The sequence below is a fragment of the Artibeus jamaicensis genome, unplaced genomic scaffold (genome assembly GCF_021234435.1).
Source record: "Artibeus jamaicensis isolate MK-2021 breed Jamaican fruit bat unplaced genomic scaffold, CSHL_Jam_final scaffold_1964, whole genome shotgun sequence".
Classification (NCBI taxonomy): domain Eukaryota; kingdom Metazoa; phylum Chordata; class Mammalia; order Chiroptera; family Phyllostomidae; genus Artibeus; species Artibeus jamaicensis.
In genome coordinates, this window is record NW_026522030.1 from 55,462,350 (window position 1) to 55,489,782 (window position 27,433).

Below are 27,433 nucleotides of genomic sequence, written 5' to 3' on the forward strand. Positions count from 1 at the left end.
TGTGAGGTTTTAAATTCTTTACCTGGCAGTGGACGTGAAGGGGACCTTGTGAAAGTCTCCTTTCAGGGAGTTTTCACAGGTTTAACTCCAGTGGCCCTTGTGAGGGACGAGGGACCTATCCTAATGAATTATATTATAAGCAGAGGCTAACATTTCTTAAGGCATTGCTTTGATATTCTTACTGATTACAGAGCATTATCCATTGACTAAATCTGGATTCATACCATTTTATAAATTTGTACAATGTATGCAATTAAATCTTGATTTATAAAATTGCTTAGTTTTAGGTTATGAAAGTTTATGAAATTTCTAACACCTCGTTGCTGTATAGTCAAATATGTTAATTAATGACTATCACTATCTTATTCACTTTTCTCTTGAATTGACATTTGGGTCACAACCTCAACCAATTTGCCATTTATCGATTCTTTCTGGAGCTCTCAGTCATCTCTGCCTGCTGCGGTCCTTGTGTCTGCCACTGCCCAGTGTCTGGTCATCTCCGACAAGTCCCCTTGCCCTCCTGCGGGATGAGCACACATGCACACTTCCTGGCCTAGATTGCCTCCAGCTGAACAGTGGGAACCTGAAGTTTTTGAAATACAATTCTTTTTTTAAATTTTTCTATTGTTGTTCAATTAAAATTGTTGCCATTTTCCCCCATCACTCTCCCCTGCCCTGCCTACTCCCCACCTGCCACATTCCATCTTCCCCCCACACCCCGTTGTCTTTGTCCTTGACTCGACCCTTCCCCTTCTTTCCCCTGCTACCCCACTTCCCCCGCCCCGTCACTGTCAGTTTGTTCTTTATCTCCATGACTCCAGTTCTATTTTGCTCGCTGCTTTTTTGTTGATTAGGTTCGATTTATTTTTTACGGCTAAGAACAGTGAAGAACTACTTCACTGGACCTTTGTGACTTGTTAGGAGAATTAAAAGAAGACCCATTTCACTCATTCCTTCACTAAATGATCAAATATTCATTAAACCTCGATTAATTATCACTGGGTAACTACTGTAACAAGAAAAATCATAAGTATAAGATGGCTAAAATATGATAGATAATTTCTTCCTCACATAAAGCCTAAAATGACTGCACAGCAGGTCTTCGTGGTTCAACTCAAGCGGCACACTTCATTTCTGCACACTTTCCATCTGCAGGAATGCAGTGCCATTCCCACACCTGAGCAAAGGGGCTGGGAAACGCCCCAGCCGTGGGCCCAGGAAGAAGAAGAAAAGGGTTTGGTTAACAGCAAATCAGTCTCTGGCATGGCTTCTAAAATGGAAGGCACCATGCTGTTGAAAACAAAGTTTCTGTCAGCAGAGGCCTGGACTTGGGCCCTAAGAAAAAGTTACTCCTAATGCTGTCTGTTCTTGGCTGCACTGAAAAAAACAAGCCTTTGGTTTCCTCTGTCTCCTCTCTCAGCCACCTTCACACCGGGCCAAAGATATTGCACAAGCACGTAGGTTCAGAGGTTGTCCCACTGGACGTGGGTTTACCCAGAGTCACGCTTAAGGGAGAGGGGTGTGAGCCAGAGCCCAGACTATACACAGGAATGTGTCTCTGTGCATCTGCTCCAGGGGCTGCTTGTCCGTCCCTGCCTGATCAGGACCACCCTGGTGGACTTGATGCCTCTGCCGTAAGGCCACCACAAGATGACATGTCTTCACATCACTGGGTAACTGAGACTCATGTTTCAGCTACATCTCAGGTTTGCGCCTTGTCCGGGGTCATCCCTGCTTACTAGTGAGGCTCTGTTTTGTCCTGTTCCACGTTGCTGCTTTTGGAACCAGAATCCAAAAGCCAAGAGGTCTGAAGAAACCGAACAAAAATGATTCTCTTAATACTTCCATTTTCGGGCCTGACTCTCTGGGACAGGTTTGATTCCTCCTATCAAGCCCGATAAATGGAAAAGCTTGCCTTTCTTTCCATTTCCTTGCTTTTCTTGAATTTATACAGATGTAAAATTAGGGATAATCTGCATATAGCTTTCATTCCATGATAACACAGATTTACAAATTACCTGAAAGAGTAATCTACAAACCCTGTCCATTTTCATAAGTGAATTCAATGGGCGGCCTCAGGCTGGTTTGCAGAAATGGGCCGGCGACACGTACCTACCTGATGGTGGAGGCGCTGCTCACAGGGGCTCCGTGACCGCGGCCTCACACAACCAGCACTTGTGTCTGTTTTGTTGCACGTGAAAGAAAGCCTTTTTGGTCGGGCATATCAAGACCTTTGTTTAGCAGTCTCTTAGTACAAACATACTATTTAGTACAAACATACTATTTATCACTTCACTCCCTCTCTGCATCTCTACTTTTTCTTTTTGGTTAACTTCCATTATTAAAGTAATACTAGTTAATGTGATTACACTTGAACACAAACACAGGCATGGCATTACCCAGCAGTACTCATTAGGTGACTATAAAGGTGATCTAAAATGGGCTTATTTTTGTTGTTGTTATTTTTAGTTGGCCTTTAAATGAGAGTTCCAAACTGAAATTTTCTGACAGAACTAGAAAAAGAAATCTCCTCAGCTCTCACCAGGCATCAGAGGAATCAGGTCAAGAAGAACTAAAACAATACAATCCATTGATTTTTCAAGCCTGGCTGCTTATCGAAATCACCCAGGAACTTGTTAAAAACAGAGATTACAGTGGCCACCGTGCCACCGAGATTCAGCTTTAATAGGTCTACAGTGGGACTCAATAATGCACACAAGCTTTTTCTAGTAAATGTGAGAGGGTTGATTGATTATGAAACACTGTTTCCATTACAAATTTCGATGAGTTCTAAATCCTTGGGTAACTCTGTGCTTTGTCTGGACGATGGGCCGTGAAGGTCAGAACATAAAGCAGCCTGTGCTAACAGCAGCCCCTCCAGTGACAGGACAAGGGGCCATTACTTTTCAGCTAAAGCTCATTGTAATTAATTAAGTGCTGGATTTAATTCAGTGACATTTGAATTTTATAGCTATACACTTGCAGCTATAAAAACCACCTTTATTATTAAAATTCCTATAGGAAATATAACTCAGTAATTGTGAGCCTGAAACCCTCTGGTCCCTAACCTGCTTCTCCCCATTGGCACCATTGTTTTTATTACATTGCGAGGCAACTATTATATTATAACGGGACAGATTATGTTTTTAACAAGTGCCCTGGGAGTCCTGAGGCGGCCCGTCCACAGACATGGGTTTGGGATCCTCAATTATAAGCACCGGACTTTAGGTCAAAGTTCTGGGGTCTCGTTCAGGCCTATACTTGTTTGCCCCCTCTGGCCTTGGACAAACCATGGGCCTTTCTGAGCCTTGTCTGTATAAAAGACAAAAAGTCATTGTCTCCCTCTCAGAGTTGTTATGAAAAAAAATCAGATAATGCACAGAGCACAGCATATGCACACATATATGCATTAACTGGATATTTATTAAGAACCTCTTGTGTGCCATGACCAGGTGATAGGAAGAAAGAAGTAAAGGAGAAAGGTGTGATCCCTGCTTTTATGGAGGTTACATGGTAAGGGGCAGGAGGCAGAGAACACACAAATAAATCAGGTAAATTCTGATAGTTCTGGTGCTTATAAAATTGGCGATGACTGGCAGGGAGTAAAGGGTGCATGTTTTCGACAGGGTGGTTAGGAAAAGCCCCTGTAGGAGGTGGTATTTGCACAGACACATGAACAATCAAAGGAACAGAGCTGTGTGGATGTCTGCAGGTGGATGGTGTCAGGGAAAGGGCACAGCAAGGACAAACATGCTGATGTTCTGGAAAAAGAGACAGATGGCCAGTGTGGCTGAAGCACAGTGGTGGCTGGGAATATGGCTTCAAGGTTCCGGGGAGGTACAGAGCTGGGCCTGAGCAAGTAGGGAATGTTTGGTCATGAAGAGGAGCTTGAGACAGTGGGCTAATTGCACTGAAAAAGCTCTGGATAATTCAAGCAGAAAAATTCTATGATCTGATTCAGTTTTAGAAAGATCATTCTGTCTGTCTCAAGAAGAGATCATGGTGGAAGAAGAGTAGAAGCAAGGAGGCCAGTTAGGGTCTGCTACAGTCCAGCCAAGTTTGGTTATAGCAACACAGACTGGCTAGTGTTAGGGTCTAATAGAAGGTAACGAGTTAGAGCTGGGGAGCTTCTTATGGGTAGAGAGGTAAGGTAAACATGTCGATATTAATTCACTGTCATTCCAGATGGATTCTCACATTATTGCCCTGTATTATTCTCAGAAACCATCATAATGCAAAACCACTCATCTTCACATAAAGTCACACATAACCTCAGGTATATGGAATGTAAGTGAAATAAGGGGGAAGACCACAAAACAGTCAAAACAGAGATAGAGAGCCAATGCATATGTTCACAGGTGAGCTCCTCCAAACCTTACTCAAATTTCTTCCTTTAAACATAGTGCTAATGAGTTTAATACTCGGTGCCTAAAGACAAGTTAAAAGGTGAAAGGGGAAAAAATAACAATAAAAGTAAATTAATCAAAAATAAAAAGTTTCATAATACACTGTGTTGGTAAGGATGTTGGGAAATAAGCACTTTTACAAACTATTGGACAGAATTCATACAGAAACTCTTTTTAAGAATGAATCCCTAAACCTTCAGGCTGCTCAGCTGATAAGCAGATATAGGGAGAAAGACAATCACTTGCATCTCTTTATTTCAAGGGCCTTCTTCTTCTTTATTAATCACCATCTGAGGATGCGTTTATTGATTTCAGAGGGAGGGGTAGAAAAAGAGACAGAGAAAATCTATCAGTTGCCTTTCGTATGCACCCCAACTAGGAATGGAACCTATAACCTAGGTATGGGCCCTGACAGAGAATTGAACCCACAATCCTTCAGTGTATGGGACAATGCTCCAGCCAACTGAGCCACCTGGCCAGGGCTCCAGGGGCCTCCTTTTCTTTAGCCAGTCTCACAAGATGCTGGATATGGGAGTTATCCCAGTAGCCAATGCTTACTGCAAACCTAGAAAAAATGAAGATAAGGCATATGAGTAGAGATGAGTAGGTTCTAACCAATGACCATGGCCAAGTTCTCAGGTACCAAGTCAAAGATCCAGAAAAATATCAACCTCGGAAGGCCACCAAATGCACATTCAGTGCTCCATTGTACAATTAAACAGACTCTTCCATCCATCTTTATATTCACATACACTGCCCATCACATTTCCCACAGTTGCCATTTATCACCTCTATCTTTTCTCATATGGCCAATTCCTTTTCCAGGCCCTAAACAGTAAATAACCCCACCTCCTAATTCATACAGAAGACTTGCAACCATTCATTCCTCAGCAAACTCACTGGCCAAAGCTTTTAGTCAGATCACTCCACTCAACCAAAAAGTTCTGCGTCCAGAGGAAAGGAAATCTAGAAATACTTGGCTATCATCTCTAATAATGACCTTAGTACTTCTGACTCTGTATTAGGTGCCAATCATTTTACATCCCTTAAGGCAATCATAGTGGAGAACCCAAGAACAAATAAATAAAACAAATAACTACAACTTAGAAATTGCTACGGTTGCTACACTACTCCTTGTAGTGTACCCTGGGAAATCTCTCTACCCCAAGCTACACCACCAGGAGTTAAAGTTTTAGTGTCCCGAGTCTGGAAGCTGGATCACACAGAAGTCTTCTGGCAACCATGCTCCTTAGGATGAGCCTTAGGACCACTGACAAGTCACAGCAAGCACCTGGATCCCTAAGGCCATGTCGCCTCACTGTGGGCCTGGAGCTCTCCACCTCTCAAAGGACATTTTGTGAGGTGATAAAGGCTTTCACCATTTTTTTTTAAAGTAGGGGAGAAAAAAAGAGGGCCAGCTTTGAATTATGAGGCTATGTAACCATGCAAGCAGGAATAAAGGAAAAAAGATGATGGGGAAAACAAAAAGTATAAAAAGCAGTTATAAGACTCCAAAGGGCATTGTTGAACTGTGGGTTTCTTCACAGTTAATGAAGGCACAGAAGAACAAATACCATTGTAGAATGTCCTGACTGTAAAAGGACTGAAACAAAATTAAATCCATTTGACTCACAAAAAATATTAAGCTTTAGGTATACAAAGATGATCTCATGTGGACCCTTATTTCCTCAAGGTGCTCAATAAATGAATTTTTCATTGGATTATGTGGTTGTGTACATGAAATACTAGATTTCTATCTGCAGCTGATAAAGGCCTATTAAAATGTAACATACACAGAATTTCCACTTCCAGGAAGATGGCATAGATATACTTTTTTTTATTCCTCCTGCTAAATACAACTGAAATCCATGGACTATTAATATGTATAAAATAAACTTATGAAAATTAAAGAGTGGGAAGAGAAAGTGGACTGGCTGGACACCTTGAGAACTAAGGAACAACACAATTATGACTTCCTTCATGTTTCTCTTTGCCTCCTGCATCCGAACTTTGGAGCTGAAGAAGCCAGCTGCCAGGAAATGAAATAGGAACAGGAAAAAAAAAAACGAGCAAAACCAGCTCTTCGGAGCCAAAGGACCAGGAAAGAGTCAGCCTAGCAAGACAGAAAACTTGGAAAATACCACTCTACTCCAAACACCACAGAAAACATCGTAGTCCGCTGCCACCCACACCAACAAAGGCTGAGTGGGGGGCCTGGACTCCAACCTGTTGTACTGACGTGAGGTTCCCAGCAAACCACCTCACAGAAGACAGATATTATCTCTGCCCCCAACCAGGACAGACCACACAGGCAGCCTGGAGTTCCACCCTCACTCTGCGGGGCCCTCCTTACCCTCATACCTGGGGCAGGGTTAGAGAAGCCCTCCTGCAGGACTTTCCCCACCACCCAGCGGTAACAGGGGCCCTGCCAAAGTGGCGTCAGTGGAGACCATGTGGGAAGCCAAAAGCCCCACTCCTGCCCTGCAGTAATGCACGTCCCCCATGTAGCTGACAACGCAGGCCAAGTGTAGAACCTGGACTTCTACCTTCACTGGATAGAAACGACATGGCACCTCCCACCCCCACACCACTTGAGTGGTTTCAGAGAAAGCCAGCTAAAACAGAAGGTTTAAATAAGATCCAGTGTTGCATAACATAATATGAAAATGTCCAGATTTCCATCGAAAATCACTCATCATACCAAAATCCCACTTTCACCACTCATATTCCACATGGTGCTGGAAGTTCTATCCAGTGAAATAATGCAAGGAAAGGAAATACAAGGAATACAGATCAGATAGGAAGAAATAAAACTATTTGCAGATGAGATGATTGCCTACTTAAAAAATACCAAGGATCTACCAAAAAAAAAGTCCTAAAACTAGTATGTGAGTTTAGCAATGTCACAGGACATACAAAAATGAACTGTTTCTATATACTAGCAATGAACACATGAACACTGAAGTTGAAAATACAGTATCATTTATCATACCTCAAAAAATACAAAGTAATTAGATATAAACCCAACAAAATATGTACAAGACTTGTATGCTGGAAACTACAAAACTCTGGAGAAAGAAATTAAAGGAGTTATAAATAAACAGAGATAGACAGGGTTCATTGGTTGGAAGATTCAACACAGTAAAGATGTCAGTTCTCCCCAAGTTGATATACAGGTTTAATGTAATTCCTGTCAAAATCCCAGCAAGGTTTTATAGTTGTAGAGAAGATTAATTTAAAAGTTATGTAGAAAGGGAAAGATAATACAATATCAAAAATTATAAAGTAAGGATAATCAGCCTACCCAATTTCAAGATTAATTGTATAGCTATAATAATGGAGATCATGTGGTATTGAGAGAGACACAGATCAATGGAACAGGAGAGAGAACACAGAAATAGATCCACAAAAATACGTTCAACCAATTTTGACAAAGATGCAAAGCAATTCAGTGAAGGAAAGATAGCTTATTCAATAAATGGTGACAAAGGAGATTTGACTTTAGGTGGTGAACACACAATATAACATACAGATGATATATTATAGAACTATACATCTGAAACCTACATAATTTTATTAACCAATGTCACCCCAATAAATTCAATTAAAATTTTTCTTTAAATGCTAGAATAAATCAAAAACATACATATAGCTTAAAAAATAAATAAGTAAATGGTGATGGAGCAATTGGCCATTTATAGGCAAAAACCAAATGAACAGTGACCTAAGTATCTCACCTTATAGAAAAATAAATGCAAAATGTATCACAGACTTAAATGTAAACTGTAAAACTATGAAACTTTTAGAAAAATCTTCAGCATCTATGTCTAGGTAAATAGTTCTTAGACTTAACATCAAAAGCATGTTCCATAAAGGAAAATGTGATAAATTAGACTTTATCAAAGTTAGAAACTTTTACCCTATGAAAGATCCTGTTAAGAAAATGAAAAGGAAAGCCACAGGCTGAGAGAAAATCTTTGCAAACCTCATATCAAAAAAGTATGAGTATCTGGAATATGAAGAACTCTCAAAACTCAATAGTAAAAAATAAACAACCCAATTAGAAAATAATCAAAGGACATGAAGAAACATTTTACCAAAGAAGATATAAGGATGACAAATAAGCACATCAAAATACATTCAACATCATTAGCCATTAGGGAAATGCAAATTAAAACCACAGTGAGATTTCACTACACACCTATCAGAATGGATAAAACTAAAAGTAAGCAGAATAAAAACAAAGACACTGAAATAGAGAACAAGGGGACAGTGACCAGAGGGGAGAGGGAAGGGAATTTAAGGGGGAAAAGGGGAGGGATTTGGAGGAACAAATATGACGGACACAGGGACGAAAACTAAGGGGGGTGGAAATGGGAGGGAGGTGGGGAGCACGGGGCAGAGGGGGCTGGGATGGGAGAAATAGACAAAAAACTGTACTTGAAAAATAACTAAATAAAAAATATAAAAAATAAATAAATAAAAGTAAGGACAACACCAAATGCTAATAAGTATGCAGAAGAGCTGGATCATGCATTACTGAAGGGAATGTGAAATGATACAGCCACTCCAGAAAACAGGTTAGTGGTTTCTTTAAAAACTAAGCATGCAACTACCATATGACCTAGTAATTACACTTCTAGGCATTTATCCCGGAGAAATGAATACCTGTGTTCACACAAAAATTGGTACAGCATTGCTCACAGAAGCTTTATTTGAATAGTCAGAATCTGGACAACTCAGATGTCTTTCAGAAAGTCACTGGCTAAAAAAATCTTGTGGTACACCCACACCATAGAACACTACACAGCAATAAGAGGGGACAAATTATTGATGTATACAACCATGGGACTGTGTGAGACCTGGGAAAATCTCCAAAGAATTTTTCTGAATGGAAAAAAAAACACCAATCAAAAAAGATTACATACTATACAATTGCATTTATATAACATCGTTGGCATAACAAAATTATAGAGCTGGAGGCCAGATTAAATGGTTGCCAAAGATGAAGGTGGAGTAGTCAGGGGCAACAGGCGGATCCTCATGGTGCTGGAATTATTCTTTCCCTTAATTTAATCAGTGTCAGTGTCCTCGTTATGGTGTTATGCTCTAGTGTTATAAGACATTACCACTGGGGTAAACTGGGTAAAAGGCACACAGGAATTCTCTGTGTTCGGTCTTACAACTGCATGTGAATCTACAATTATCTCAAAGTAAAAAAGTTTAATTTAAAAAAAAATAAGCTCTTAAAATGGAATGTATAGGGTTACTTGTTAATTTAATAATAAAATGTACAAATAATTCACCTTGTTGATACCATCCTCTATCATCATATTCTTCAATCCTTGTTGTTTTTTTTTCTGACAGTTCTATGATAAGTAGAAAGGTGGGTGAGTGGATGGTTTTTATATTGTGTAGTTATAATTTCTTCAAAGGAAAACATGGTTAGTGGAATAAGGCTGGGTATACCAGTTGTTCATTATCCCATGATTCAAGGGAATGCCTCAAGTCCACAGCCACTGTACATAGTAAAATTTCACATTTCTTCTCATCTTCAGGAAAGCCATTAGTGAAAACATCACGAACGACTGTGATCAACACCAAGGAGCCCGCTGTCACCTTGGATATAGGAAGCACCATCAAAACAGTGCAGGGGGTGAATGTGACCATTAACTGCCAAGTTGCGGGTGAGAAATTTATTTATGTGTTCATTCATTTGTTCATATATTAGTGGAGCCCTGTGCTGAGATGGGAATACCAAAATAAACATCAATTCTGTTCTCTGGCATTCAAGGATAGAAGGAAAGGCATAAACCTCAGTCACTCTGAAACTGCAAAGTGTGACAGAAGTTTAGAGGAGGAGAGATTAATTCTGACTGGGACAGATGAGATAAAAATCAGTGGCTTTTAGCTCAGCCTTGCATACCCATAGAATGTGAACATGCAAAGGTGGGGCAAAGAGTGTTCCAAGTGGAGACAAGTGTGTGAGGACATTCATAGAAGTAGAGTAGCCCCAGGACTAGCAAAGAGCAGCAGTATGTGCTTTGGTCTGACCAGAGCCCAGAGTGCCAAAGTGATATGGAGGGGCTTAATGTTTAGGAAGGTGGGTTGCAACTCCACCATGGGAGACCTTGAATGCTTAGCCAAGGAGTTTAGACCAAGGCAGAAAAAGAGTGACATTTGGGAGCTATACTTCCAGAGGAGTCAGCTGCCAGCAGTGCATAAAGTGGGTTGAAGAAAGGAACTACTAGAACAGGGAGGCCAGTTAGGGAACCATCATGGTAGTTTAAAGGACAGATGGTGGGGCCTGAACTCAGAGCAGTGGTGGTGGACAGGTAAGGGGTCAGTGGCAGACGTAAGACTGACAGGAACCTGAAGCTTACTCACATAAGAAGGGAGCAGGAGGCATTAAAGAAAATGGCCAGTGCTGTTAGAAGTTGCAGATAGGCATTGCCCTTGGGTTGGCTTTGCCAGCTCGAGGCCTATAGGGACCAGAAAGTCACAGGGATTGGGAGGAGTAGTGGAAAATAGAGTGTGGTAGTATGCTCTGTGTAAAGGTATTTGCAATTCCTTTAATTGGAAAACAAAAACACCAACAAACAAAGCCTGCCAGCTATTTCCCGCTTGCTGTGGACCAGAGCTTTTGCTGCCTACTCTTAAGAGTTTTCACTTCCATGATGCAAAGAGGAAATGAATGTCTCTTGTGCCAGGGCCCAGCTGGGGTCCCCTGATTGCTGTCCTCATCAGATATCCCCTACTGTGGCACAACCCGACCCAGGCTGCCCAGTCATACCTGGTCTGCAGAGTGGGACCAGGCAGGAAATGTTCTGATAGCTCCAGGAAACTAAAAACATAAATCCATATCTTTCACTGTATATTAATTTCTTTGTTATAAAGCTTCCCTAGGTCTGTACACCTAAACTCATGAAACCTTCTAGAACCAAATCCCTTCAGGCCCAGTCCTCCCACATGGGGAGCAAGATAAAACCCTCGATGGGGCTTCCCATGACTTAGCTGTCCACTCACACAGGGACTGATGATGCAGGTGGGACCCTTTGTGTAGAACCATCACTCACCACGTGATCACTGTCCTTAGAGATGGAACAGCACCTGGAGATATAATGGGCCACGTTGGGTCTTCTCTTGAGATTTGGGGTTAGTAGGAGGAAAAGAATGGGGAGCAAAAAGCACCAAAACAAGGAATTAGGCACTTGAAGGAGATTGAGGGACCCAGAATTCGGGTGGGGAAGCCTTTACCCTGGGGAGCCCAAGACACTAAAACCGGCTTGGGCCAACTCCTCCTTGTCACCTAGGGCCCTGTCTCCCCAGCTTCATCCAGAGACTGACTCTTTGTAAACTTATAACCAGATTAGAGGTTGTCCTGTCCAGGTTGTGCCTGGCCTTGCACATTAAATTCTTTATTTTTATTCATAAAACCAGTCCTATTAATCATGGTTAACTAAAATAAATCTGTGTGTTTCTGCCACTGTGCCTTATATTAAGACTTTTTTTTTTTTCAAAGTGGGTGGGAAAGAGCCTGCTATTTTTTCCAAATTTTTTAAATTTTTCAATTACAGTTGATTTTTAATATTATTTTGTATTAGTTTCAGATGTACAGCATAGTGGTTAGACAACCATATATTTTACAAAGTGGTCCCCCAGATATTTCAAGGACCCACCTGGCACCATACATAGTTATTAAAATATTATTGACTATATTCCCTGTGCTGTACTTTACATCCCTGTGACTATTTTGTGACTGCCAGTTTGTACTTTTTAATCCCTTCGCCTTTTTCACCCAGGTCCCCAACCCACTTTTGATCCCACAGTTGTTCTGTGAAATTACTGAACAAAGAAAATGGCCTTAAACTGAGTCTCCGGTCAAAATGCTGACAGCTGTAATGCTAAATGGTGGCAGGAACTACAGGAACCACCATTACTTTGACACTACAAGTGGCTCTTATGGCTCTCTCATTACATAATTTTAATGACTATAGAATAGTCTATTTTAAGAATATTGCATAGTTTACATAGAGTAACTCATATCCTTACATGTTTCAGTGGTTAGTAGTTTTTCATTAAGTAGCTTTTGCACACATATGCTTTCAACTTGTAAAATGCAGCCTCAAAAATTCTTGCCAACTCTTAAATACAGAAATCTTTAAGCAATGAATATGATGAGGCTTTTTTCTTGAAAAAGGATCCAATTTATTGTACCACCCCTCCATACTGGTTCTCTGTTTGAGAGCCAGTTTGAGAGTTCAGGAAACTGAGTGGAAGATAAAAAGTTGAAGGAGGAGGGAGTGTTTCAGTCATTGGGGACAGAATGTGCAAAGGGCCTGAGGCAGAAAGAGCATGCTACATCTGAAGGAGTGAAATATGGTTGCTCTGGCTGTAATATAGGAGACAGAGAAGGAAGTATCATGACATGTGGCTGGAGGATGGCAGAGAGTATCCAGGAGCTAGATCTTACACAGTTTCATAGATTATGGTACAATTTTGGATTTTGTCCTAAGGGCAAGGGAAGCTTTCAAAAGACTTAGGAGATAAAATTGTCAGGAATAGTGATACAAACATAACTAGCTGAGAAGTCAGTGATGGGCAGTATATTAGGGAAAGCTAGACTCTGGTAATAAGTAGACCCTCAAAGGTACAATGACTAAAATTCAATAGAAGTATATTTTTGCTTACTGAAGGGTCCAAAGAGTATGCCTGGTCAGCTGGTGAGGATGTACCCCACAGTCATTTAGGGTCACGGAATGCTGGTGGCACTGTTTTCTCAAGCACATGCCTTCCAAGGTCTCCCCAGTGGTTATCTCTGTGCTCTCAGCCAGAAGAGGGAAAAACACATGTAGGGGATGGTTAGGGAGGCTTTTAAGAGCCCCACCTGGAAGTAGCATGCATCACTACTTTTCACATTCCCTCCTAGTTACATGGCCACTCACAACTACAAGGGATGCTGGGTAGTGTCGCCTAGCTGGGTAGAAGATTATAGGTCCTGTGAACAGCTGTCAGTGACTGCATGGTCATTATGGAGAAATGTGGAGGCTGAAAACCTCCTTTCCAGGCTTCCTTTGTTTTTCAGACTTGCCCAGGCCAACACTCAAGTTACTGTATCCTTTCCTTTTCTTGCACCAGGCCATCACCCTTAGCATGTCAAGGTACACCTTTCCATGGATGCCCACCTTGAGATGTTGACAGGCGCCATGGTGCAAGCAGCTTTCCAAATACAACAAGTAGTCCAGTTAAGAATATCCTGTCTGGGTTTTAAAAAAGAATATTATAACATCACCCTACCTGGCAGCTCAGTGGGGATTAAATGCACTAATCCTTAGAATCATATCAAATTATAACCCATTTGGGCCAGACTCATTCACTCATTCTTTCGAGCAACAGGAAGAGCATTGTATGGTTGATAAGATGTGCCAGCAAGAGGAAAAAGTAAAGGTAGCTTATTTTCCTTCCCTTTTTTAGACACAAATTATACCAGAGAGTCCAGAGTATGAAGCTAACCAAGTAACTTGTCAACAACATAGCTGCGGACTTTGTCATGTAGTTGAGTGTATTTTCTGTCATTTGTCAGAAATGTCTTTCTGTAGTGAAATTTGGTTCTAGAAGGTTTCACTGACATTTGTCACTGACAAAATTTTCTTTCTATAGAATATGCTCTCACATCACAACAGGCTAGAAAAAAAAAAACCCCACAGCCTGACCAAGCTTCTCAACAGAAGAAAACTAACAAAGCCAAACACACATGGATTCGAGAAAACTCCCTTCTTAATAATACCTCCATGTTACAGTTATAGTAGAAAGGTTAATTCTGAGAGTAGAAAGTACTTAAGGATTTGACACCAAAAATAATAGTGCGGCAAATTCAGATCCTCTCTCGGGAGTCAGTCTAGTACAATGGCAAACAATATTGAGTACAGCAGGGCCTCGAATAATATCATTTCATTCAACGTGGTTTCATTCTAATGCTGATGAGATGCCTTGGGGACTCCTCTTGTTTATATCAATTAGCTTATAGTAAAGTTGGTTTTGTTATACTTTTTTTAATTTCAAGTCTCTGAACCCATCCACGATGTTAATTGAGGATTATGTGCTTGTTAAGATGGAGATCTGTGGCATCAAATGTAGGCGTTTAGCTCTGGCTGGTGTATCTCAGTGGATTGAGCGTGGGCCTGTGAACCAAACATACCTGGGTTGCAGGCCAGTTCCCAGCAGGGGAGGCACGAGAGGCAACCATACATTGATATTTCTCTCCCTCTTCCTTCCCTTCCTCTCTAAAGATAAATAGATTTAAAAAATTTTTAAATGTAGGAGTATAGACCCCCACCCTGCCATTTGCAGGTCACTGATTGGCTGCAGGCTGAGTTGGGGGACAGGGGCCCTGTCCCCATATAATCATTCAGGGATCCAAACTAATATGACTTTAGGCAGCTTTCTTAATCTCTTTCAGCCCCTCCTTTCTCATCTGTAAAATGGGATCAGTAATGTCCTCATTAGATCTTATAAAAATGTGATGATGTTTATGAAATATTTATCTTCCAGTAAATGCTCTTACTCCCTCTAACACGTTCAGGATATTTTTGCAAAGCTCCTGACCTCAGTGCACTCCCGGTCCTAGTTGTTCTGAACGTCGGGATTCAGCATATGTATCTGGAACCCTTTTTTTTAATGCTTGAATTGATTTATTTCTCTTTTATTTTTATTTTAATTGTTGTTCAAGTACAGTTTTCTGCCTTTTATCCCCATCCAAGCCTACCCCCAAGCCCTCCCCAACCTCCCTCCCATTTCCACTCCCCCACCTTGTTTTTGTCCATGTGTTCTTTATACTTGTTCCTGCAAACCTTTCCCCTTTTCCCCTGAAAGTCCCTCCCCTCTGGTCACTGTCGGCCTGTGGAACCTTTTTTAAGGAACTCTGGCACACTGAGACCTAGTGGATTTTTCTAAAGTATCATTGTCATCTTCTTGAGAGAAAAAGAAAACATAACTTTATGATGCTTTGCTTTTTTCCCCTCTTCCCTTACTGTTACTATATTTGTGATATGTCAGAGTTAGGCACAGAATGACTGGCTGTCATTTGGAAGCATCTTTTTGTTCCATTCTCTGCCTAAGACCCACATTCTCAGACAGGAAGCCCCCAAAATGTGGCACCAGTGATGACACACCCATCAGCAAGCTCAGGCTGCAGGTACCTGCTTGACTGAGCCTGACAGAGATTTGCTAATAAACATAATAGAATGATTCCTACATAATTTATCTTCCCTTGGCACTGTGGCCATCTCTATAGCTCCAGTTTTACAGAGACTGAAGGTTATTTCCTGCTGTCCTTTGCTTTCCTGAGCATCACCGTCTCTCCCATGAACCTGAGGAATTCGGCCCTTTCAGGTATAGACCCAGTTTCATGAGGACAGGAGGCAGAGTGAGGAAGGGAACAGACAGGGCTTACACCCCTTCCTTGGGAAGTGAGCAATGGCTTCCAGGTCTGTCTCCATCCTGGGGTTCGATCCCTTTTCTACTTCTTCCACTTTCTCACCATTTCCCCTCTCATCTCCTCCTTCCTCCTCTGGCTGCCCTGCAGGAGCTCAGGTCCTGAGCAGAGAAGGACACATTGTTGAGTCATGGGGCTCCTCGCTGCAGGAACTGCCCATGCTGCACACAAGGAGCCTACAGGTGCTGGCTCTGGAAACATACACATCACAGCTCATCTCCCCAATGGCACAGTCATGGAGACAGAATGTATGCTCCCCCGTCCACTTGGTCATCTTGCTTCTGTGGGAGTAACTGAAGTTCCTCTGCCTACTGTACCTGAATGCTTTGGTTCCCCTAAGAGTCATGTGCTGCCCACAGCCCTCCTTGAGGAAGGTGCCAGTGGCAACAGTGCTACTTGCGAGAAATTCATTTCGAGGGACATGCATGTAGAAAATGGTTTGTGGAACCTCATTTTTTGCTGAGGACAGAAATGACTGACAGTGTTTTCTCCAACTTACTTTCAGGGGCTCTCTTCTGAATGCTGTGCATTTTTTTTAATATGTAAAAACTGTGCTCAGGGTTCAAAGTCCACCCTGGTATGGCTGGGCATAGTGATGCTCTTGCTCTCCCTAGTGGTGCTGCAGTGAAAAGTACCTGCATCTTTTGTCCAGGTGTATTTAGAGATGATGCTTGCCTGACCCATCTCATGCACTTGACTATCAAATAACACCTGTGTGCCTCTCCCTGCTGGATCAGGGGTTCAGCATCCAAGTCTCCACTCTCCCTCTTCAGTCCTGCCTCCTCCTTCTAGTCAGCATGGGGGTCTGTAGGGATTCACACTGAATTGTGGGTAATATGAATACAAGACCAGAGAGTCTACTCCTGTGTTCCCCATAACAGGGAGAGAGAGCCGACAGATTGGCTGAACACTGTGGCCACCTACCTTAGGCCACCACTCCAGGCCTGGAAAACCCCACCTGAGGCAGCAGAGCACCTGGAACCCCAGTGAGTTCACACAAGGCAGCTCATTGTTATCGAAAAAGTGTGAGATCACCTTCCTACCCCATCTCACTTCCTCCACCCAGAATTCGGGAAAAGAAAATGCACCCAGGCTGTAATAAGGGCTCTTCAGCTGGGTGGCATGGACTACACTGAGGATAAATGTTTTCATCAGATTTGAGGACAAGTATCTGTATCCTAAACAGTAGGCTGCCCATTAAGGACAAAATCCAGCCCCAATTCAGGGAAAGCACAGGGCAAAAGGTCTGACTCTTTGACTCTTCCTGGTTTGCCCCTGTCTACCAGTACTTGACATTCCAAATATATACTGAATATATGGCCAAGAATTCTATGAGTAAACTCTCTGAGCTGAGTCGGCAGGCTGGGGCTTGCAAGGGATGTAGCTTTCTGTTCCCTGGAGATCTTTGACTTAGTGCCACAGACTTTCTGTCTCCCAAGTCAGTGTTCGGACTGCTAGGGAGCCTCCTGTACAGATTATGGCAGAAGGCTTGTGCTAAACTGGGGCCCGCTAATCAGCATGTCAACTGCTAGGAAACTTCCTGATGAGTTAAGGCTGCCCCTGGTCTTAGTCTATTCAGGCTGCTATTTATTACGCAGTACCACACACTGGGTGGCTTAAATGACAGGTTACTTCTCACAGTTCTGAAAGCTGGAAATTCCTAGATCACAGTGCTGATCCATTCAGTTCCCGGTGAAAACCCTCTTCCTGGCTGGCAGACAGCTGTCTTCTTGCTGTGCCCTCACCTGGTAGAGAGAACTAGCTCCCTGGTCTCTTATCAGGGCTCTAATCTCAGCATGAGGACCACCCTCTGCCCACCCTAACCTCATCTAAACCTAAACACCTTCAAAGTTCCCATCTCCAAATACCATTACGCTGGGGTTAGAGTTTCAACATATCCATGGGTGGGAACATAAGCATTCAGTTTATAATACCCCTAGAAGACAAAGCCTGGCTTCCAACATCAGGTATGCAATCCCAACTCATCCGCATACATCCTCCCTGACTCTTTTTCACAGACAGTACACTCAGACTGAGGAGAGAGCAGAGTACTTTCTATCTTTCCTTTTCTGTGGTATTAATGATATTGTAGTTCCATGTTCATTTGTTCTAAGAAAATACATAGGCTTCAAAAATTCGGCCATGTTTTCTACCTATAGTCTCAGCTCTGGTGGCAGCTTTCCTTTGTCTGGCTCATGAATGTATTAACATTGTGTGGCTTTTCACTTTTTGCTAATATGTAATCTCTTGACAGAAAAGTGCACATACAAAGCTGCCAAACTCACCAAAGCAGTCCCCAGGTCAAAAACTAGGGCACTACCAGCAACCAAACCCTTTCTCCTTCTCTCAGTCACAGCCCTTTCCCACTCATCCCACCCTCAAACAAACTATCACCCTGACTACTAACAACTAGATCAATGTTATTTACTTACAGAAAGGAAATCGTATAGTATATACTCTTCTGTGTCCAACTTTTCTTACTCAACACTTTGTTTCATGTAGCTGTTGATCATTCATATTCACTGATAGATATAGGTTTGGTTCTTACATTTTTATAATATGTTTTCTCCAAAGAATCTTTGTCTTCTGCCTCGGAGGCGCCCTTGGCCAGCTGCGTGCCTCCCCTTCCTTTAACCGGCCTCCCTCTTCCTGCCTCATAAGTGTAAGTTCGAAAGGTCAAAAGATCTCCAGACAACTGAGAGGTCTGAGGCATTATGTACTTTGGCCAAAGGGTGATAGAAGATGTCCACACTGCCCGAAGGAGTACCCACAAAGAGGTTGTAAATGGCTCCAGAGTACCTGAACCCATTTGGCTGATGAGTTTATTTCTTTTCCTAGGTGTGCCTGAAGCTGAAGTCACTTGGTTCAGGAATAAAAGTAAACTGGGCTCCCCTCACCATATGCACGAGGGATCCTTGCTGCTCACAGACGTGTCCCCCTTGGATCAGGGCCTCTACTCCTGCAGGGCAGCCAACGTTCATGGAGAGCTGACTGAGAGCACTCAGCTCCTGATCCTAGGTAAACAGCTCCAGGGTGGTTGCCCCACACTGGACTCCGCTGGGAGTGACTAACTACCCTCCACTTCCTCTTTTCCCTGACCCAGTTAAGTACACAAAGGTAAAATCAATATCCCTTCTCTTCTCCCCACCCCAGGGCCTTCCAATAGAAAGAACACAAAATGTGGGGCCAGGCAGACATCAGCTTGAACCCTGGCTCTACTGCATACTCACTGTGTGACGTTGAGCAAATTACTTAACCTTGTTAAGTTTAGATGCTGGTCTCTGTGTAGAGACCTGCAAAACAAGGGCTACCCTCATGGGTGGAGAGGGTGGGGGGAGCGTGTCAAATAAAGGTAACAGACGTACAGCAGTTATTCTGAACTCCTGTGTTAAGGACTTCTTTGAGAATCAGATGGAAACTATAGGTTACTCCCTCCAGAAAAATTCATACATGCAACATTTTTCATATAACTTAAGAAAGTTCATAGTCTAGTCTACATGAAGGCCACACAGGTACCCTCCTGTCTTAGACCATTCGGACCACTATAACAGAATACCAAAAACTGGGCAACTCAAAAACAAAGAAATGTAGTTCTTACACTCCTAAAGGCTGGAAATCCAGGATCAGGGTGCCAGTATGATCAGGTTCTGGTGAAGGCCCTCTTCTAGGCTTCAGTCTGCTGGCTTCTTGCTATGTCCTCATTTGACAGAGGGATAAACTATCTCTCTGGGGTCTATTTTATAAGGGCACTAATCCCCTTATAACATAATCACCTCCCAAAGTCCCAATCATCCAATATCATCACCTTGGGGCAGTTAGGATTTCACCATATGAAACTGAGGAGCCACAGACATTCAGACCATAGCATTCCCAAACATATGAACCCCTGATTAAAGAGTCCATCACAGTTCCTGGCATGAAAAATGTATTTAAAAATAACAATTGCTTAGACACGATCCAACACTTGCTGTGGCCCAGTGTTGGACGCAGCCATATTATAAACTATAACCCCTTATCCCTTGGACTAAGGACACTCTGTTCCTCTTCCCCACAGAGTCTGGAAGTCGGTGGAATAAATTTTAAAAAGGTTGTTTTTGTCTTGGTTTTTTAAGGCAATTTTTAGGGTACTTTCTCTTGGTGAGAAAGCTATAATTCTCAGAAGAAAATGAATAATATGACTAATTACACACCATGACTTCCTCAGGAGAAAACAATTAAATTATACTTGCATTTTCACACCCCAAATTGATGGTATACCACAGCATAGGATCTCTGGCCCCTGCCAACTCGGATTTCAGACAGGCCCAAATGGGTTTCCGTCTCACCAGTGGCTGCGTACACCTCCAGTCATCGTAGGAAGTCACAGCAAATCAACTCAGTGAAGGATGTCATTTGTTTTGTGGGTTTCATCAGCTGAGCTGCTAGCCTGGGGTCAGTGGCCCAGAGACTGCTGCCCCACACTGCGTTACGGTGCTTAGTGTGGGCTTTCCCTCCCTAGCAACCCTGCCTTGTTGCCTCTGCTAACAGAGATGAAAGCCTAGGGTGTGTAGCTACTACTGCAGCTTTGCCAATGGAGTGTGCATGTTCTGGGAGCCAGTTCTTGCAGCATTTCAACTCTAATTCGGTGTGACTGTGAACATGGGGCTTGAAGACTGTAATATCTCCCATTTTCATCAAGCTTGATAGGAAAAAAATGTCACTATTTAGATTCTTAAGTTTAGGGCTTTTTTTGATCATAAGTCTTGGTTTATTAATCAAAGCTTGTTAGTTTCATAGGTAGTTTATGAACACAGAAGTAGTATCTTCTTTCTTTATCAGCCAGAAACATGCCTTCATTTTTAAATCAGGGATTTTGTGTGTAAAGCTGAGGTTTTATGCCAAGTTCCATGACTTAACCTGTAGCATGGAGACTTGAAGTGTAATGAGGTGGAATTGTATTCACGTATTCATGTAGCCACTGGATGAATATTCATGAAATGTTGCCTCTAAGTTCCATGTAGGATAAATATAAGTGGTGACCTCTGTCCTTGGAGAATTCACAGTTTATCTAGGAAGATCAAATGTGCATGCACCAAAAAAGAAAAATATGATAGAAGCAGTGAGGACATTAGAAGGTGCCAACATTTGTTTCCAAGGAAACCTGCTGGTTTTGGAGATGAGACATAACCTAGCCCTTTTAACTTTTAGTAAATAAGCAAAGGCTTCCTGAGTTTTAATATTCTTAAATAAATATTCAGTTGAAGTATGGAGGGAATTCAGTTTGCTTCAATATTCAATTTCAGTGCTCTTAAGGGAATATTTAAAAGGATGAGATGAGGAAAGTCTAGGTTTGAGTAAATTGCCAACATCAATTCCTAAAACCATGGTGTTTTAGAATAGAAATAAATCTTGTTTATGATGAGGTTCCATTTTATAGTTGAGGAAACTAAGGCTCAAAAGGACTAAGTGACTTGCCCAAGTCAGTGAATGACAGAGCCGCTGCTCAAACTGAGGATTCTGGAACCCAAGCATGATGTTTTTCCCCTATTCCATACAAAGAATGTTTAAGTTATTTATATCTAATATATAACATCTTTGTAATTTTTAAATATTATATATAAATTATATACAGGGTCTAGCAGAAGTCAGGCTTGCTTGAGTGTAGTTGGTAGGCAATAACATGGGTATAATCATTTATAGTTTTAATTTGAACATTTCACCTAAAATGTCATATGGTGTGCTTAAATGTGATATTGTTATGTTACAGATTTACATGCTTATGACTTTGTAGTAAAAGATTTTGTAATAAAAAAGGAGCATTATTTGGTCCAGACCCCTTGTGCATATCAAGGTCATCATTGTTTTGTTGTACACAATGGTCTTTTGCAGAAGTGTGTTTCTGAAGTAGACTCTGGCACCATCATGACTTATTTGTCATACCTAACAAGTACCAAATGAGGTGACAAGCAAATAGTAGGCCCTCACTGAACACTGCTGAAATGACCATCAGTTTCCAAACAACACTCCTGTTTCTCCTTCCGCTCCAACAAGGGCTCTAGAGGAAAAAGTGGGAGTCGGCCTTGGGAGTTGAATTGCAGGCATCAGGAGAGGCCGGAAGCCACTATATTTCCAATTGTGTCACTTTGGCTCCGGTTAACTGTGACCCCTGGTGACTTCAGCCCTGACTCCTTATCAGACTTTAAATATAAATCATCCCTATCCTGCTTATTTGTCCTACTGAGCGTGAAAAATTCATGCCACAAATTAAATTATCAACAGCATAAATGGACCTTTTTCCTCATAGAAAAAGTCACTCATAGGCTCCATTTAAATGAGAATTCCTGTGGTATATTCTTATCTGTAGAGATAATAATAAAGTTCCTCCATCTAAAGGATGTTATAAATAAAAAAAGAAACACTATTTAGCACAAGACTTCACATTTAGTAAATGCTGAAGAAATGTTGACTTTCTAAAAATGTCTTTTTAATATAGTCTAATGTACCTACACATTCATAGGGACCCATGGGTATTGTGGTATAAAGTGGTATTAGTAAGGATCTCCTGAAATCTACTTGCCTGAGTCTTATTATTGACCTTACTGATTGAGGCATCAAATGTTAAGTTTAAAATTGAGGCTCAATTTGATAAGCACACCTTGCTATAGGAAAAGAAATGTTAAGAGGAAACAAGAGTAATGCCTGCCTAACAGAAGACACACTTGCATGCATCCTTACCTCTCACTCCCCTTGATAGAGCCTTTCCACTTTAACCTGCATGACTGACCATCTGCCTTCTCACAGATCCCCCCCAAGTCCCCACACAGTTGGAAGATATCAGAGCCTTGCTTTCAGCCACTGGACTGAACCTTCCTTCAGTGCTGACATCTCCTCTGGGAACACAGCTGGTCCTGGATCCTGGGAATTCTGCTCTCCTTGGTGAGTCCAACCCTCTGGAACATTGGGCAGAAATCCAGGGCTGGACAGGATTTATGGATGGGTGACTGCTTGCAGGTGGGAAAGAAGCAGCAGTGGGGGTGGCCAACAGGAAATCACTAAATAGCCTACAGAATCCAGACTCACCAGTGGAAACTTGGCTGACTTTCCATGTGAGGTGAGTACATTTCTTAGGCAGGACTATAGCTTGTCTAGATTCCAACGTGGCTCCTTTCTGAATCCTCTTGGGCTGATTCCATAGTCCAGATCCTCTAAATCAGTTTGATTCACTGAACGATGAGTAAAGAGCAGCTCCTGTATCTCCTCTCTTCTTGCCAACCATACCCCAGTATTCCCCCCTGACTTCCTTCCAACTAAACTAGAACCATAATCAACTTTCAAATAGAAAGATGAAATATCAACATCCCCCAAAAGTCGATATATTCTGTTTAAGCTAGGCTTCTATCAGTAAGGGCCTAAACTCAATTCTGACAGACTCCACAAATCAAATGTCTAATAACTTCACCAGGTATAACTTCCCTGGCATCTGTCATTGGGACCTTCACCAAGTTAATGCCACATGGCTGGTGGCCTCTGGTGGTACAGAGATGTACAAGGGTATCCAACTCCTCAGTCTCTCACACCTATATCATGAAGATGCCAGAGAAACCTCTGCATTTCCAATGATTTCCAAAGATATTAAAGGCAGAGAAGAATACTTCTGCCTTCAAAGGCCTTAAAAAAAAAAGGCCTACAAATGGAGAAAATCTTTATGCTTACTCTGTGTGGTGTCAAATATTGGTAATGGCAGCTAGAATTACTCCTTCGGCTCAAAGTTAAAGTTTCTATACTCTTCTTCCCACCAACTCACTATGACCAGCAGGCCAATGAGTTTCCATTCATATTACTGATGACTTATCAACATGACCACGGGGTCTGGTATCTTTAGGGTTACAGCACAGAAAGAGTAGCTTCAGTTTTCATTATCATCTGAAATTAGCAAAGAATATTCCTTGTATATGGGCATATGTGGAAGGCTTTTGATTTCTCTATTTCTGATCTGGGTAAAAATAAGACGTAAATACAGTAACAAGTGGCCCTATTCTGTTTCCTATACTTGATACAGCTTGGTATTGAGTTCTTCCATATCATGTTGATTAGAATTCATAGAAGTTTTAAAATGCATATTTTCTTTGGCTTATTATTGGTAAACTTATTCTAAATTAAATGTCTACATTGTAAACTTTCGTATTTTACTGAGTTGGTTAGAGCATCATCCCATATACCAAAAGGTCAGGGGTTCAATTCTCAGGGCAGATACCTAGGTTGCAGGTTTGTACAGGAGGCCACTGATCAGTGTTTTTCACTCACACCAATGTTTTTCTTTCTCGCATTGATATTTCTAATCTCTCTCTCCTTCTTTCTCTCTTCCTTCCCCTCTCTCTAAAATAAACAAACATAACCTCAGTGAGGATTTTTAGAAAATGAACAAGGCTCAGCTAGAACTCGTCCACTCAAATTTGTCTTGGTCCCTTACCCCAAGATTTCTGATACCTTCCTCCATCCTAAAACTCCCAACTATTGGCTCGTCCTGATCTCTTAATTTAGTTGCTCCCATCCTTGACTAACTCCCTTCTCTGCTGCTGTTGGTGATCCTTTTAGACCAGAGTGTGTGCTCTGGGTACAAGAAATGGGTCAGGGAGGTGATTCTGCATATGGTTGCTGATATTAAATGGTGTCAAATTGTGGATGACTCTGATTATTAGACTAAGGAAGTAGATTTACTATGTGGAACATGGACACAGACCTTTAGAGTATTTTTAAGTAGGAGAATGACGCAGTAAAAGTAATATTTATAGAATTACTCTGACATTCTGTAAGAGTAATCAAGAGTGAGAGAGATTTAATGAAAAAAACCCTATTTTGAGCATAACAGATATTCTAGACAAGGATGCAAATGATACTGTTAATTGACCCTTCCACAGCCAAGACATCCTTGATGAACCATGACATTCCTTTGCACTTAGTCCAGACACTGCCTTAGGATATATATTAACATTCCCAGCAAGCATGGCGACATTTGGTAGATAGGAGGAAAGCTATTTGCCAACACTGTTATAGCCAGAGGATGTGAAATTCCTCTGTATATATTTCTCCCATCTACAAGGTAGGTTGGCCGCAGCAGATTCAGAGAACATCATGGTTCTGTGGCACAGAAACAATAATTCATGGACCTTGATTCTCATTTTCATCAGGGGAAGGGAGAATGGGAGATTTCAGATTTTTAAAAGCCATATAGCAGATCTAACTCTCCCCCACTAAAGCTCATGTGTTGAGATTCCCAGTAGGTGCGTCTATGCCAGAAATGGTTGTTTTAGTTACCAGACACTTCGGCATTGATATGTCACTTTAAGCCACTGCTGCAACTTTCAAGAAGGAAGGTTGATTGAGCAACACATGCCTGGGCCCATCTGGACCTCACTTTCCATAACATTAAATGAAGACCAGGAACTAGAGGGTCCCTTGTTGCTCATAAGCTCTTTGATATATGACACAGACATGGAAATGACCAGTAGAGACTTGGCCAACCAGAGTAAACCTGACCCAACTGGATCTATTGTCCTAGGCAAGACAGGTACTAATTTTTTGTCCTTGTTTTACAACTGTCCTTTCTGCAGGGAGGCTTAAACTGTGCCAACTGTCCTGGAGGGCAAGGCTCATGCCCCCATCCTTACTCGTCCAGGTCCAGGTCTGGTCGCAGGGCTCCAGTTTTAGAGCAGCTATAGCTCATGCCTCCTTGCAGCTCCTATACATTTTTGCAGCCTTCTGAGACCCAAGACTAATAGCTCTCACAGTATCATTTATAGGGTATTACCTTTGATATATTTTGAAGAATAATTTTTATTGGAGTTTTTATTATAGGAGCAATACAGACTCATTGTAGAATGATTAAAAATAGAAACAAAAAGAAGAAAATGAAAATTATTTATAATTACCTAGCTCATAGGAAACCAGTGCTGACATCTTCTTCCCAACCATTAATATACATATTATACATATCTTTTGTCTAAAATGAATTCATACTCTATATACTGCTGATAACTTTTTTCACTGAATGGTATATAATAATCATCTTTTCTGCCTCTCAGTATTCTTCTACAGCTTTATTTTCAATGGCTGTACTGATAGGAGGTACCATTCTTATTCAGCCTTCTCTCTAATGTTGAACTTTTAGATTCTTTCTTCTACTCACTTGGGGCTTTGTTCTTCCTTTACTGGCTCTTTTAGGTATAAGATTAGATTGTTTATTTGAGATTTTTCTTATTCTTGGCTGTGTCTCATAGATTTTGGGTCATGATGTTTTCATTTTCATTTGTCTCAAGGCACTTTTGATTTCTTCCTTGACCTCACTGTTAACCCATTCATTGTTTAGTAGCATGTTATTTAGCCTCCACATGTTTGTATGTTTTTCAGTTTTCTTCTTGTAAATGATTTCTAGTTTCATACCATTATGGTCCAAGAATATGCTTGTTATGATTTCAGTCTTCTTAAATTTACTGAGAAGAAGCATGTCCTTACTGATTTTCTGTCTGGATGATGTATCCACTGATGTCTGTGTGGGGTTAAAGTCCCAGACTATGACTGTATTATTGTTGATTTCCCCTTTCACATATTTGCTTTATGTATTTAGGTGTTCCTAAACGGAGTCCATAAATGTTTACAAGAGTGTATCTTCTCATCAAACCGATCCCTTTATATTATTAAAATACCATTTTTGTATTCTATGACAGCCTTTGTTTATAAAGTATATTTTGTTTGATGTAAGTATTGCAGCCCTAACTTTTTTCCCATTCCATTTGGATGAAATATCTTTTACTATCCCTTCATTTTTTTATCTGTGTGTCTTTCCATTTGAAGTGGGTCTCTTCTAGACAGCATATGTACTGGCCTTGTTTTTATATACCCTTTCAGCCACCCTATGTCTTCTGCTTGGAGCATTTGCTCTATTTACAGGTAAAGTAATTATTGATAAGTATGTACTTTTTGCCATTTAATTATTTTTGTTGTTTTTAGTAATTGTCTTCTAGTCTTGATAATCATGTTCTAGAATTAGTACATAGGTGCTTTTAAGAGAGAATGTTTCACAGGTTGGCAAACAAAGACACATAGACAAAATCTAGTTCACTATCTGTTTTTGTAAATAAAGTTTTATTGGCATGTAGCCACACCCATTTATTTACCTATGTATTGTCTATGGCTTCTTTCACACCATAATGGTAAAGTTGAGTGCTTGCAACGGAAACCATTTGGCCCATGAGACTTAAATATTTCCTTTTGGCTCTTGACAAAAAAGGCTTGCCAATCACTGATTAGTCCATCCCCCTCATTATGTGGAAAGGATACCAAAGGCTGTGGTGGTGATCATACATCTCCTGTGTCTGAGCAGAGGCGTGCTTTTCACTGTGTCACTCTGCCCTTTATCCCATTACTGGACTAGGCTTTCTCCATAAAGTAAAAGAGCCTGAAAAAAATAGAGATCTTTCTTAGAACAGTCAGGAAAAAGAGAAAATCTGTGTTGCAAAGGTGATGGATTTTTGTCAGAATTAGATGACTTCAGGTG

The 27,433-nt window shown here is 41.4% G+C and overlaps 1 protein-coding gene across 1 annotated transcript in view; it reads left to right on the forward strand.

Annotated features, from left to right (window-relative positions):
- Positions 1-27,433, forward strand: part of ADAMTSL1 (ADAMTS like 1) — a 948,619-nt gene that overhangs the window by 831,812 nt on the left and 89,374 nt on the right. Inside the window, exons 22-24 of the mRNA XM_053656510.1 lie at positions 9,965-10,093; positions 18,739-18,918; positions 22,681-22,815. Of these exons, the coding sequence (XP_053512485.1) occupies positions 9,965-10,093; positions 18,739-18,918; positions 22,681-22,815 (444 nt within the window). The remainder of the gene's footprint in view (positions 1-9,964; positions 10,094-18,738; positions 18,919-22,680; positions 22,816-27,433) is intronic.